The following is a 14,878-nucleotide window of genomic DNA, read 5'->3' as shown; positions in this document are numbered from 1 at the left end:
TTTCTACATATCCATGTGTTTCCCACCACCACTCTGTTCCAACATTCAAAAACCAAAACTAAAGCACCTAACTTTTTTTACCTTAAAATGATCCTCAGTTCTTTTCCTTTGCATTGGAGAGATTCGGAAAAAATTGCAAAATACAAAAGGAAATGACAGAGTATTATTGGGGGAGTGCATTTATTCAACTGGTTGTCAGATGGATGCATACACTCTCTCCAAGTCTAAGGGCAATGAAATGGGCTGGGTTACCATATGGCAAGGCATAAAATCTCATATGGGGAACTGTGGGAACACTGGAGTCTTGACAGTAACTGCAATAACCTTTTTGTGTTCAATGAAAGTCAATTAGAATTCATAACTTCATTCATCGTGATCTCTCAAATACAGAAAATCCTAACTAAAGACTGAAGAACAGCTTTCAGTAAAAGATCACCTTAATCTGAATCAGTCAAGACAATGAAATTCCCATCTACAAAAATTAGTAGGTTGTGGTTTTGTTTTTTTTCCCCTCACTGCTGTGGAAATCTTACTTCTGTTACACCCTATCCTCTACTCCTAGCCTCTCAATACCTGTATTGCAATTACATAATTGCAATAATCAAAAAGCCTGACTTGAATCACCATAACTATGCATTTTGCAAAGCTATTTATGTCGTCAAATGTCCTGCGATTTTACTTTTCACAACATATAACTGCCACAAAATTGGAGGGCAGGGGGGGAGGAAATATGGGATTCTTCTCTTTCTGGTTACTGACTGTAGAGCAGCCAGATAAAAACCAGGAAAAGTAAAAAAGTTAAATATTATTGTTCCCTGAAAATGTTTTCATCCCTTAGATTAAATCTTCAAGCTAATATGCACTCTTAACATCCTTATTTTATAATTTTATTATGTTACTGGTATTGATATGAAACATTAACATCTAAAAGGCAGAGGGCAAACCCCTTCTCATCAAACAGTCCATATGTAGACTTTTTTTAAACTTTTTCAATATAGTTTTACAACTAACCAGGAGGTATTATCTCCTGCTGGTGAATGACTTGAGATACATTTACATGACTATGCAGTTGACCTTTTGATGTGCTCCTCCTAACACAGAAATATTGAGTGCAACCTTGACACATTAGTATGCAATTTAACATTTTATTTTGTGTGGTATCAAAGCCAAGTTAAGAGGTTCTCATACTTCACTATACGCAGCTGCTAGTGGCTGCCCTCATGCTATACACTTCATTGTGTAATGACACTTGTAGGTAACGGTATTAGTGAATGAACTGTGTGTAAGGCATTCGTTTTTTAAATTCAAATCGTTCCTGTGATCTGCTTGGCCTCAGTAACAGTTGCATAACATAAACTGAGAAGTGTCAGACTGCAATACGTGAATGGGAATAGGAGCTTGGGAAGGGGATCAGGTTTTAAACTTGCTTTTACCCTGGAGAATATCTAACATTAAATGACATCCCTCGTGCATTAAACCTATTCAGATAGTAACACTTGAGACCAATTATGAGCTGGGAACTGAAAGCTGTGAAACAGCATTTCATTAAACTGTTTCTAGATTATAACGAACTACCTAAGTGCAGCTCTCTAACCTGCCTCTCACCTACATAATTCCAGACTGGATCCCTGATCTACTCACTTCATATCGGTACTATAAAAAAGTCAAGCTGAGTGCTAGTGCACACCTTCCACAATGCCCCTGACTGCACAGAAGACCAGGGCTACCTCACACTGCTACTGTATCTGAAACATGAATGCTTAGGATGGCTTATATTGTTTTGTTGTGATTGCAAAGGCATGTTCTGGAAACAGTTCAGAATGAATCTTTTAGATCATTAACTGCCTTTGACACAACTAGCATTGTTGCCATTGTTGATATCTAGGTGTACCGGTCCAGGGATTACATAATCAGCTCCTAAACGATAACCTGTTCTCTCAGAGGTCTTTAAATACAGTTTTGGTTAAATGTTCTTCAGCTTTGAGAATTCCCCTAACATCTACTCAGCAGGATTTTGTCCCTTTTATCAATTTACTTTAAGGGACACTGTTTGAAAGAAGTGATCTAATGGAGGCAGTAGGGAAGAGGTAGGGAAAGCTGACCCACTTGCAGTTTACTTGCTTGGTTCCAAGCTTTAGAATCACAGTGGATCCCTCCTTTTGTGCTTTTGGGTACCCGTATCACCCAGTATCCACAGATGTCATCTTCAGCCTGATCTTGGCCAAAAGACCGTAACCTTTTTCAAGACTTGAAGGATAAACTACAGCACTGACATGGTAAGCTAGGCTATAAAAATTTGGGGATTTATGTGATGATCAGAAATGGCCATATTGTTAGCACTTGTGATTCTGACATACACTCTGAAAAATCTGGTCAGGGGGTACTAATTTAGCATTTCTGCCTGATTTTGATGGACCGAGTAGGAGGAGAATGCTCCTTACCTCTGTTTTATCATGCCTCTGATACACTAACATTTAAACATAAACTTAGGCATTTTGAATTTAAATCAATGTAATTACTGACATTATATAAAATTAAGCATGTCTTCAAAGTTTGTGCGATTGGACTTTAATACTTCCTATCTACAGAAATCAAAAGGTTTCTTTGTAGGAAATCTTATGGAGAAGTTGGAGAGTCTACTCACTAAATCTTTGAAAGACCAGTCATACACGAGAAAACGCAATACTGTTTCCAATTTAAATTATTGGCCTGTCTGCATAATTATTACAGAGATTAAAATAAAATTGTTATAACTTCAAAGTTGCAATGCAAAATATAGCAACTCACATCTTCATGCAAATCACATGAAACCATACACTGAATATAGCTACTTTTTCTGATGTGAAATGAAACTGTTGTATAGAACTCATTCTAGTTTTTAACTGCAGAATTTATAACTATATGCTGGTGTGTACCTCTTCTACACAGGGAAATGGGATGTTCAAATGTGAGGCTTAACAGTATAAAATGTTGGATTTCTTTTCATATGCAGACTTTTAACGTTCATTTTTAAATATATCACAGAGATCAGAATAAAGAAAGAGAGGAAAAAAAAAAAAGATAAAATAAACCTTACCTTTCTCCTTGTTTCCCACCACTTTTAGGATTGACAAAAACTAAAAGTGGATGAGTGCCTGGAACTGGAGTGATCTAAAAGAAGGGAATAACACAGCCACTCATTAATGCTGTGTGTTGCATTCATTTTTCCTATAGTAGACAGAAAACAAAGAGCTTAATGCAAACTCTATGTTATGCTGTGTAATCCAGCTGGAAGCAATTCCATAATTTGCAATAATCCTCACTTCATTAATTTGCCACAAATCGCAAGTGACTTTTTTAATGTGAACTGTCTGTCTTACAGCTGCGATGCCATTTTAACCTATAATTGCATTGAAATATTGATATATATATAGGTTAGATCCATCAATAGAGAAGAAAACTTTAAATGCAAGAAATGCAGGACTGATTCTGACAGTAATCTCCTATGGAAAAAGCTATGAAGAAACTGTATTTTGTAGTGAGAAATGACACTACACTATAAAGGTCAAATATAGCTATATGAAATTTTAAACTTGATGGAATAATTTTAAATTGTTTTTTAAATTACAGAAACCTGTAATATTTGATATGATATGAAATCACGTATTTTTTAAAATGTAACAACCATAACAATAATGAGTTCCTTTAAGCACCTTAGAAAGCTGGAAAACTTAAAAAAGTAGAGGAGAAAACATGTGGAAGAAGGGCAAGCCTGAGGAAAAGAATGGAGAGGAGGATATACTGAAGGAAACAATGCTTCTACCACGTTTTTTAATTCTTTTGTGCATGGAAAGTTTTACATGTTCACATTAATGTTTAGCTTTACAAACTAACACCTTCCTTCTAAGTAACAGTAATAGTCTGCATTTTCAGATACTCTAAGATGTGCATGTTCACTGCCTTTGCTCTATAGACTTGAAGAACATTAAAAAATTACATCAGATGATCTCTCTCAGATACCTGTTTTTAAACCATAAAGCCAGACTATTCATATTTAAAATTATCACTTTTAGACATATATCAATTCTAGGAATGTTTAAAAGGATATTAAGAGTTCAAAGTCAACATCTCCAAAGTCATGCACTAACAACTTCAGAGATGAAGCTTAGACTGTCTCTGTTTCAAAATGATACATTGAAAGCTCTTGGTCCAAATCCTTATTCATAATTCCTGAAATAACAAAATCTTTTCAGCTGAAGATTTCATAAAATGTAATTTAAGGCAGAACCTGAGAAACATGATAGCTAAGGAGTCTTACAGGCATCCTACAGACATAGGCATATAATCCTATAGGCATCTAAAAGCACTCTTCTTCTAGTACGAATTGTTAGGCACTAGTGTGTCAACTCCATCCATAACTTCAGAAACAATGGATCCAAATGTGTTCCAATATATACAACAAATAATGAAAAACTCCAGCAAACTCGGTGGAATTAAACCTAGCATAAACCCAACCCAGTATCACATTCTGGCACAGTATGTTGTTATAGTAAAGTGCTGTATGTTGAAACATATATCAAATTGCAGGATATAGTGAAGTTTGTCATATATTTAATTTTTATCTACTGTTTTAATCAATTTTAGTTATTTAGCCAATTCCCATGATGTTTGTTCCTGTGAACTAAGTGTAAACCAATGGTGCTCATTGTGACAGAGATGGACTACCTACTGAAATCCCTTAGGACGCAGGTTAATTAATGAGACTCATCCTAAGGTTGTACATGATCTATTACTTCCTCTAATTAGAAATAATAATCCTGATCATTATGCTGGTTAGCTAGAAAGAAGTAAGATGAATGTGCTTAACTATGATTAATTGTCTTTAAGTCATGCAGATCTCCACTGCCACTAAGTTATCTGCTCACTGCTGTCTGATGGAAGGAAGGTTTGGTCTTGATGCTTTTCTCAACAAAAGCTAAATGATGAACTTATTTCTATTTTAAATCTTTTACTTCAAAACTTAATCATATTATTACAAGTAGAAGGTTTAGGACCATCAAAAAAATGTAATAACCAGTTTGTATTCCACTCAATTCCAAAATAAGGTCTCTTTTAATTAATTTCTTACAGTTTTTCCAAATTACTTTTCTAGATAACGTAGATCTTTCCATATAATAAACAATGCAACTAAAGATTTAGAATAAATTGCTGAACATTTTCATGCCTTAATCTGGCATGATTTAAAGGCAATCTCCACAAAGTTATTGGACAAGTGATTTCAAGTAAAAAAAAAAAAGGGGGGGGGGGGGGGGGGGGGGAAGTGGTGGACCACTGATATATGGCTTCTCCCATATTGAAAACAGAGGTCTAACAGGAGTAGTATGAAGATTTGCTGGGAATCTTTGATATGTTACCTTGGGAACTTAAATCATAAACAAATGCAATTAACATAACGATCAAGTTTTCTGAATAAAAAAGGTTCCAAAAAAAATCACCAAAAAAAAATCAAAGTATTAGAATCAGAGTAGCATGCTTTGGCCAGATATGGGAGAATTAGAGTAGTATACTTTGATCAGCTACAGAAATTTTTTGCTCCAGACCACCTTTAGGCAAAATACTAACATTAATTACCAGTTATATTTATGGAATCTTACATCTTTGTGGAAATAGTTCCAAAATTATACAATCTGTGAGTGAAAAAAAACACCCTAAGTCTCCTTGATCCAGCCTTTCACTATGGTATCCTTTGAGATCCACTAGGCCTTCACAATGATCAGGTTATCATTATTGATACCGAACAAAAATTTAATAGTTGGTGCCAAGATGGGTTCCTGTTACTCGAAACCAATTTTATCCAACGGAAAAAACCAAAGACCACAGTATAATCAGCAAATTAGGGTTATCACTGCAGAATTATTTCTAATGTTATCACCATGATTGCAAGTATTACATCGTGCACCACATTCTAGATGTAGCATTACAGAACAATAACAAGCACTTCAGAAAACACCTTAAATTCATTCAGTAATTCTTCTACCATCTTAGTCCTCACTTTCTTCCTCTCCTTCTCAAGTGATAATAAATAAAAGCAATGACGAATCCTAGGCTTTGGATTCATCACGGAAAGAGAAGATAGAACATAAGTTTTGGATCATACTAATAAACTTATAGAAAATATTATGCCCTAATTACCTGCAAGAGGAAATTTTAATAATTTAAGGTTGTGTGTGCAAGAGTCAGTGGTGCTAGGAGTTTGCTGTTTTGAACAGACCAGGTACTATATCCCAGGCACTGTATCGCATGAGTGGGAAATACAGACTTGAAAAAGACCTGAAAATATACTATGAGCATAAGCAATCTAATGCTTGGAGGAAAACCAAAATTCATAATGATACATGGTGCTGCTACCAAAAGGAGATGCCAAAGATGCTCCTCTGTCTAGAGCAGTTGGGCTCACTGGAATTTCACAGATATCACCCAAAGTTAGGAAACTCTGTGTGCTTCCTTTAGCACCAGTTTATTAGTCACACTGTGACTGATTAGCCAGAACTTGAGCTTTCTGTCAATGAACACTCTAGCCTTTTCACTTCATGCTCTGTCACAGATGATCTGGATAGCAATGCAGCCTGTGAGGATGGTAAGTACAGGAAGAGAGCCTTGAAAGCCATGGATAATGATCGCTGTAATATCCTACTAGACCACCCGTGGAGCAGCCATGTGACTGCATAGGTTTTAGGGTTTGGGTTTTGGGTTTGTTTTTTTTTTTTTCTTTTCTTTGGGTTGTCATAAGAAGAATGTTTCACTAACCTAAAAAGATGAAACAATAAAATAAGTCTTTCTATCCTGACACAATAAGGTATATCATGAAATAATTATGAGGTATACAGCATTTGATATATGGTAATGGAATCTTTTACATTTTACTGAACCTCAATTGCAACACATCAAAAGATACAGAGAACAGTCAACTGTGTATATTAAATGATTATCACATTGTTATCATGACAATCATTTAACTGCTGAGGAAATAAAGAAGCAGCACCATATATGTGAACATTGATTTTACTCAAAACTACTCATATCTCAAGTGAAAGAAGTCAAGCAGTTCAGGCAGAACTTCTGGCTTGCCTCTAAGTAACCTTCCTAAAATAACATTAGCTCACCACACACACAAGTTTTTCTTTCAAGTAGAAAAAACTTCCATTTCTATTCTAGATATCGCTATTACTGAAACCACCTTGCTTCTCTCCACTCTTAATTTTGATGTGCCAAATATCCTACTTGGAAATACCTGGACAAATAACGTCCTTGAAGTTTACTCCATCTATCTATTAATTAACAGGTCCAAATGAGAATAGTGAACAGTTATCAAGACATAGACTCAGATTTATAATGTCAATTCACACAATGCTGCGTGACAGATACTAAAACAATCGAGTTCAGCTTCACCCCACAATACAAGTGTTTTAGAGCTAGTTTTCCCTCCCCCTTAATGTCTTAGGAAATCCTACCAATCACATGAGAAGCAGATTTGCACCGCAGGATTCCTGTACAGATGGAAGAATTTACGTGTTGTATTTTTAAATATGTAAAAGTGAAATACTAGAAGAGTGAATGTATAGGAAATATTTCACTTTAAAGATTGCTTACTCTATCATTGCCTTCATACCTACAAGTACCTCTTTAAAATTAAAATAACAATAATCACACCTGAAGACCTTGTCCATCTACGGTGACGGAATTTGCTCTTTGCATTTTGTTACGTTCTCCCAGTTTGTTCATTTGCTGGGCGCAACTCTTTTCTTTTTTCACTGTTGCCTGTCTTTCCTTGAAAAAAGGAGAGAAAAGGAGAAAACGGAACATTTTAACACATTATAGAATGCTATACAACTGTAACTGAGGCTGTGCCTCTCCAAACTTGTTTTTTGACTAGAGAGTAATGTCAGATTCTGCTTTAATGAAAATGAGATCTCAGTCAAGTTATTACACAATGTCTGGCCACTTCACATAACATCTATCTATGTGCCTGGACATTCCATAATGACTAGGCAATAGATGGATGAAAAGTGTGCAGTCACAACACAAATTAATGCAATGATGTGAAAAGATAATCTGACATTGCCAGGATGGCATTCTGAAACTTGAAAGCAAATCATACAATATACTTGATTGTTTAATAAACGCATTGATAAGAGATCAGTAATTTATCAAAATTTCATCCTAACTGCTAGCAAAGGTTGGATGCTTCAAGAATACTTTACCATTTTATATGGCAAAATATACCTGTTCGAAATGTACCATAATCAACTGGCTGAGTGGCTTTTTATAAAATCTGTATTTTCTATCAGAAAGAAACCAGAATCTACATCAGATTCTAAGCCGTTGGTGACTTTTGATGCTGATACACAGCACAATCAGATAGTTATTTGAAAGAAGAAAGCTCAGAAGTATGTTGCTGTAATCATATTTTCAGCCGTTGTCAGGTCATTTCAGAGAACTCTGAATGAAAAAGAAAAAATGTCCTTGCTCTTTGTATCTCATTTATCCTATTTATAAACTGCACCCAGCATGTCCTTTAAGGTTGTCCAAAAATGCACCATAAATTAAGACAGCAGATGTTTATCAAATAGAATCAGTGTCCCCAATCCCAACTGCACCCCAGCCACTTTCCTCACTTCACAAGTGCAAGGAGGCTTTAAACTAGTCAGGGGAATGGGCTGGCACAAAGCTGCTGCACTAGAAAGAAGTATGAAGGACACTGTTGCACCCCCTGCAACTGCACTCAGTAAGCAGTTCATTAAATGTTACCATTTACATTCCATACCAGGCCAAACCCATCTCTGTGCTACCTCTGATAAAGCCTTAGGGATTGCACTAGCAATTAATCCATGCCACTCTTTCTGGAGCAGTTTAAACTGGTAAGAAACATTGACACAGATTCTCTGGCAGGAAGGGAATAACTCCCAGCTTAATACAGTGCCTTCTAACACAGATGTGGATCATCACTGTTTTTATATCATCTTTAGTTTCCTTAAATTTGGAGACTTATATAGCCTCAATCTAGTCCTGATGCAAACAGTGGTCCAAGACATCCCAGGCTGCTTTGGGTAGCCAAGTGCTTTGGGGAACTGTGGCAATCTGATCACATTACCTATAAAAGGACTGAAAAACCTATGCCACATAAAAAAACCCAGGGGAGTCTATTTCCCGTATGCAGTGAAATTCCTAAGAGATTAGTTAACTGAGCTCTTGGATGCTTTGAGTAACTTCATCAGTTCAAGAGGAGGTCCAAGAGTCTAGACTACAATAGCATTGCTTTAAACAGAAAACAGTAAAAGCAATTAGAGCTATTCATCTCAGCCCTAACCTTCAAAACACAGACAAGCACTGTCCATATCACTGCCTAACAAATCACTGACTCTGCACTTATTTATTTGACAATTTTTTTAGAAACTAGGACTAGGATGAGGCACCCAAACAGAATAACATTTGTGAACAAATACAAAACATTAATGCACAACAGTATTGGTTAGTGCCAAGGATAGTGAGTAAGAAACTTCAGTATGAAGGAAGCTTCACACTCCATTACATATCTAAGAAGCAGCTTTGGGGTTTTAAACAACTTTGCGAATAACTACCCTTAAAAGTCACTACATTTTATAAAAAGTAAGCATACCATGTTAAACAGGTTTTTATATTACGGCCAAATCTGGCTCTTGGATATTGCAACATCTTCAAAAAATCGAATGAGATGTCAGTAACGCAGACACACAGCTAGCAAAAAACCCTGATTTCTAACAAAAATCAGAGACGCAGAGCAAATTTTAAGAAGTTTAGAAAAATGTTAAGCTAAACAACATATTTGTGATAGTTCAAAGAAAAAGGTAACAGAAAGGAACAGATCCAGCACACTGAGTACGTGCATTTAGAGAGGTTAAAAAAACACTGTTCAAAAGAGGTCTACTTATAAAGTGTGGCACTAAAAATCTTGTTGCATATATCATGCTATTACTTACGATGAAAAGTATTTACACACTGCTGAGAACTGTCTTTACATAAAGGATGCTTACCACAGTGCCCAAACCTGCTGTTATCAATCACTCACAAGCGAAATGCAGTAACAATTACCTGAAGCAAAGTTTTGGATATTAGGTTTTTTGTTCCAGCATGATACAGATAGCAGCAAATACCCTCAGCTGGCCTTGGCTCTATGACTGCTGCATTAGCAACATTCCTTCTCCAATTTATATTACCTGTCCCATAAGCAAAACAATTGCTTGACTCAGACAAAGACAGCTTCTCCTCAGCAGTGACTACACAAGATTAGGCCGTACACCTCACACAATATAAAGGAAAAAGTATATACATGATACAGAATTATCTTGAGTGTTATTTGAAAAATCAAATATGGACACCTGACCTCATTATCATTGAAGGTCTGCTTCCTCCACTGATTTTTGAAGAAAGTACAAGTAAAGTATTTTGTATCACCCATCTTATATGCATATGATACCAAAATACATGTCACCACATGTACCAATAGTGCTCTCTGAAACATTTCTGAAGAAGCTGATAGGAGATTCTAGATTTCCTAGAGTTATATGTCCTATAATTTTTAGATATGTGTCATACTAGTGAGAATCTGACAGTTTGTATGAAATAATACAATAATGTGTATCTTAATTCTACTGAATAAATCCATTAATGTAACAAAAAAAGATTTACCATTTCATTAAAAAAATCTCTTTTAAATATTCTTGCACAGATATTTTGTTTTATATATGAAACAGAAAGCTGGCTTTCTAATCCAGTTGTACTTGACTGTTTGAATAACTTTCTTTCAGGAACTATAACATTACTATAACATTGCTAAGCTATCCGAGAGTGTCGGGAACTAAACAGTGTCATTTTTTAATGAGATAATAACAGCTTAATAAAATCATCTGTGGATAATAGCCTACAAATTCTAGCAATGTTAAGACAAATTTGACATGCATTGAATAAATGGGTTTACAAAATGCAAAAATTTATTTTTCAAGGTAAGAAAACAACAGTTTCTACAACAGTTGTGCTATATTTAATAACTTGTTAATTAAAGCATACAAAATGATTGATGTATCTGCGAACCATTTTGTTTAGTGGACATGCATGAGGTTGATAGAAATACTGAATACAGAATTTTAAAAGCTATTGTACATTTTGATGGCTCAAAAAATCAAACTTTTCTGTTCTTTTGGTATGTGCCAGAGCACATACCTTTCAAAATAGTACTTACCACAGCAAAAATTTTTTCTGCCCACTTTTGCACCTCTCATGCCTTCTTTTCTCCCCTTGAACTCCCACTTTGAAGTCAATATCCATTAACTGGAGCTTCTACCATTCAATATTGCTCCAGAGAGATCACTGTCAGATAAGAACTACTCAATTGTATCTACCCCTTATTCATCCAAATAAGAAAAAAGAATTTATAAGACAGGGCCTTTCAAATGATAACACAGAATATCATGTCTAGATTTTTAGTTCAGCCCCAAAATGCACGTTATAGCAAAAAGAATGTACAGTATCATGATCTGTTAGTACTCGTGCGTACATGGATGCCTCCTGTTACGCACCTCAGGGAGCAAACCTCCTAAAGTGGGTAGCGTCTGTTGGAAAAAGAGAACGTTAGGCTGCAACACCGAACAGCTGGGATCGCAAGGGGCATGGAGAGAGCAGTCACGAGGAACCTTACCTTGCAGCAATTGCACTTAACAACAAACATACACAGTGCTTTTTTACACATCTGCACAACCATATTCTGCCAATGTTTTGGCTGTCATATTATGTAATTTATATTCCGGAAACTATGTGTGGGATCATTTTAGCACCAGCTAAAAATATTAGAAAACCTGAGGACTTTATTCTTTCAAATAGTAAAAAGAGATACTTGGTACCTGGGGAGTATTCTTTTTATTTTATCTTCCAAGTCTTTGAATCCTCATCCAAAGCAAGGAATATTATTTAAAATGCTTTCTTCTACTACAATTGACAAGCTATACAACATTCATCCTCAAAAAGTATTTCTACTCTTTCTTTATATAGAGGTACAGTCTTTTCCTTTACACAAAACACTAACATTTAGAAATATCATACTCTATCATAGCTGTTATAAGAAAACAGATGAATAGTAACTAATAGCTTACTAAATAGTTACCTCTCTACATTTTAACTGCTGACACAGAATCCAGTGCCAATGCAGCAAAAATTGCTTTTTCTCACCTTGTCTCTTAATCAATAATTGCAAATCTATTTTTCTGGATTATTTCGTACACAGCTGAGATTATTTAAAATAATTTATTTTATACATTAAACAACAATTTATTTATACATTAAATAGGATTGTAAAGCCATTAGTGAATGGTTAACACCATTACACAGTCTGTCAAGTAACTACTGAAAACTTGAGATTACTTCTGTATGATAATTACTACTTTTATACTATATGCCTTCAGATGAGGCATATACCCTAAAATCCAGCTTGGGGATGGGGGCGCATAAGGAGAGAACCAAATTCTACGCTAATATGCATGAACTGAAACAGTTATTTAAAAAAAAAAATATCTTATTTTAGAACTCTGAAACTTGAACTTGAAAGATACTGATCAGGGGAATTTGGTCACAGAAGATCAGATGGAACGCATGGAATATCGTGTAAAGGTATCCTCAAATGTTTGCAGGATGAAGGCCATGAAAGTTTAAATATGTGACCTGAATACCAAACTGATGTTTTGGAGTTTTTTAAGGAACTTGGAGGAAGGTTGCTGCATGATTCCTTACAGCTATTTTGTTTAATGACATGGGAACCTACAAGGGATGGAAAAACTGTGCTTTAATAAGCAACGGAATATTAGAATAGGTACTCTTAGACTGTCACTTTGTAAACCTATGTGGTATTCAAGACTCTGCTTACAAAAATTCCATTCCATTCAATTTCTGTCCATAGTTACACAATAACCAGAGAGAATCAAAGATTCAGACACCCTGAAAACTGCAAAAAACCTACCACCACTACCCCAAAACCCTGGGAAGCAATCTATCTGTAATATCTATTAGATATCACATCCAACTAACTATGGTTTAGATGTGTTAAAATATTTTGAAAATTTAGTTTATAAAATTTTCTCCACATTTTCAACTCTAACTCTGTGTAATATATGTACATATTAATCAGAAAGGCCAATATTAGGACACCATATCATGCTGCCTTGAAAACTCATAGAGCTTATAGACTAGCACAATACCCAGCTCCACATCCATGGGCTGAAGCTAAAAGTCATCCTGTGGACAAGATGATTAGCAACCAATTCACTAGCAAAAATACTGTCCAGTGAGCTGCACATGCCCATACTATAAAGCAAAGGTAAGGCTTCTAATTTATCTGAGAGCTGTCTTGATAGAAACAATTGCAGCTAAGAAAAAAAAAAAATTAAAAATATCACATTATGTCAATCAGAAGGACGTATTTTGTTACCCATACTACTACTAGCCAAAATACATGGAAAAAGACAAGGCTGGAATGGAGACGATGTCATTTAAGAATACCTTCAAAATAGCTGACCACAAGACTGTTCTGATCAAGGAATTGCTACATGATAACTTTATATATATACTTTGTGTTGTTTGTTTAATATGTCTTAATAAAGATGTAAAGAATTACACATCAAAATCACAATCAAGTACTTCTCATTTAGCATGTCGGCCTTAGTTCATTTAGTTAGCTGAAGATAACTTGGCTTACATCTTGCACCCCATTCAATATATGCATCAACATGCAAAAACAGTAAGGCCCAAGACTTTTAATTTAATTTGCAACCTAAAATGAACTTGGCCTACAGCAGGCAATTATATACACCGTCCAAGAAAGACAAAAGAGTTGGAAAAGAATTTTGAAAATAAAAACATGTTAAACTCCAATGGGAGAGGAAGTAAGGAATAAACTTAGGGACAGACAGTAGTGATGAGGTGTGGGCAGGCAACTAGATATAACTTAAAATGATTGAATGGCTGCCATTTCAGTTTATCAGCATCTTATTATTTTAACATTGAACTGTGTTTGCCGAACAGATAATTAGTTAGGAAGATACATTTTCCTCCAGGGCAATTATTAATTTCCTTCTGACTTCAAAGAAATGAAAGAGCTCTTAGTGTAGATAAGCACACCATTATATTTCAAGTCTGTTTTAGATTCTCAGAGAACTGAATCTGCAATATGAGACACAATTGAAAAGGAAAAAAGTGTTTTGTTTTGTTTTTTAAATCTGTTTTAATTGCTATGTCATTACTTAATATTCAAGAACCAGATTTAAATTTCCCCTTCCATAGAAACATATATATTCAAATAACTGGGTCTTTTGTAGTACCTTTGTTCAGAAACTCAGAATAAGGCTAGAACTCATCTTCAAAGGATTGAGTTGCTCATAAAGATGCTTAAACACTGCACTGACTTTCTGCGCTCCATGTTGAGCTTAGATTCAACTGAGTTAAAACTGATCTCTACTATAATAAAAACAGAAGAATCATTTTAGGTTTAAAAACTGGAAAAGGGATTAAGAAAGCTCATTCTTCAACCGGCAACTGCTAATTCCCTTTTTCTCTCTCTACATCTTTGCTTTCCTATGTGAGTAACATTTACCTACCTCACAGGAAAATAGTATTAGTAAAACATATTATCAGACATTGAAAAAATATCTATTGAACTATGTTGCGATTACAACACAGCCATTAGCTATTCAGTCTAGGCTCTCTAAATACTGATAAAGAAAATTCTTGTACAATATTTTCAACTTTAATTCTGTATTACTTTTTGCCAGCATCTCAACACACTTGCTATATTCACACAAAAGTTTGAAGCTACAGATCA

The 14,878-nt window shown here is 35.2% G+C and overlaps 1 protein-coding gene across 12 annotated transcripts in view; it reads right to left on the bottom strand.

The window, feature by feature from the left end:
* DGKB (diacylglycerol kinase beta) overlaps window positions 1-14,878 on the bottom strand; it is a 334,240-nt gene that overhangs the window by 225,839 nt on the left and 93,523 nt on the right. For 8 of the 12 annotated variants that reach the window (XM_050891901.1, XM_050891903.1, XM_050891905.1 and 5 more), the window contains 2 exons: window positions 7,690-7,806; window positions 3,077-3,150 (listed from right to left, as the gene is read on the bottom strand). In XM_050891901.1, the coding sequence (XP_050747858.1) occupies window positions 3,077-3,150; window positions 7,690-7,806 (191 nt within the window). Of the gene's footprint in view, window positions 1-3,076; window positions 3,151-7,689; window positions 7,807-11,591; window positions 11,625-14,878 lie in introns of all 12 variants that reach the window. The other 4 variants (XM_050891909.1, XM_050891907.1, XM_050891911.1 and 1 more) reach the window with 1 other exon arrangement.

This window comes from Gymnogyps californianus, chromosome 2, assembly GCF_018139145.2.
Source record: "Gymnogyps californianus isolate 813 chromosome 2, ASM1813914v2, whole genome shotgun sequence".
In the NCBI taxonomy this organism is placed as follows: domain Eukaryota; kingdom Metazoa; phylum Chordata; class Aves; order Accipitriformes; family Cathartidae; genus Gymnogyps; species Gymnogyps californianus.
The sequence above is the reverse complement of the archived record's forward strand: the minus strand, read 5'-3'. Positions and strand labels throughout refer to the sequence as shown.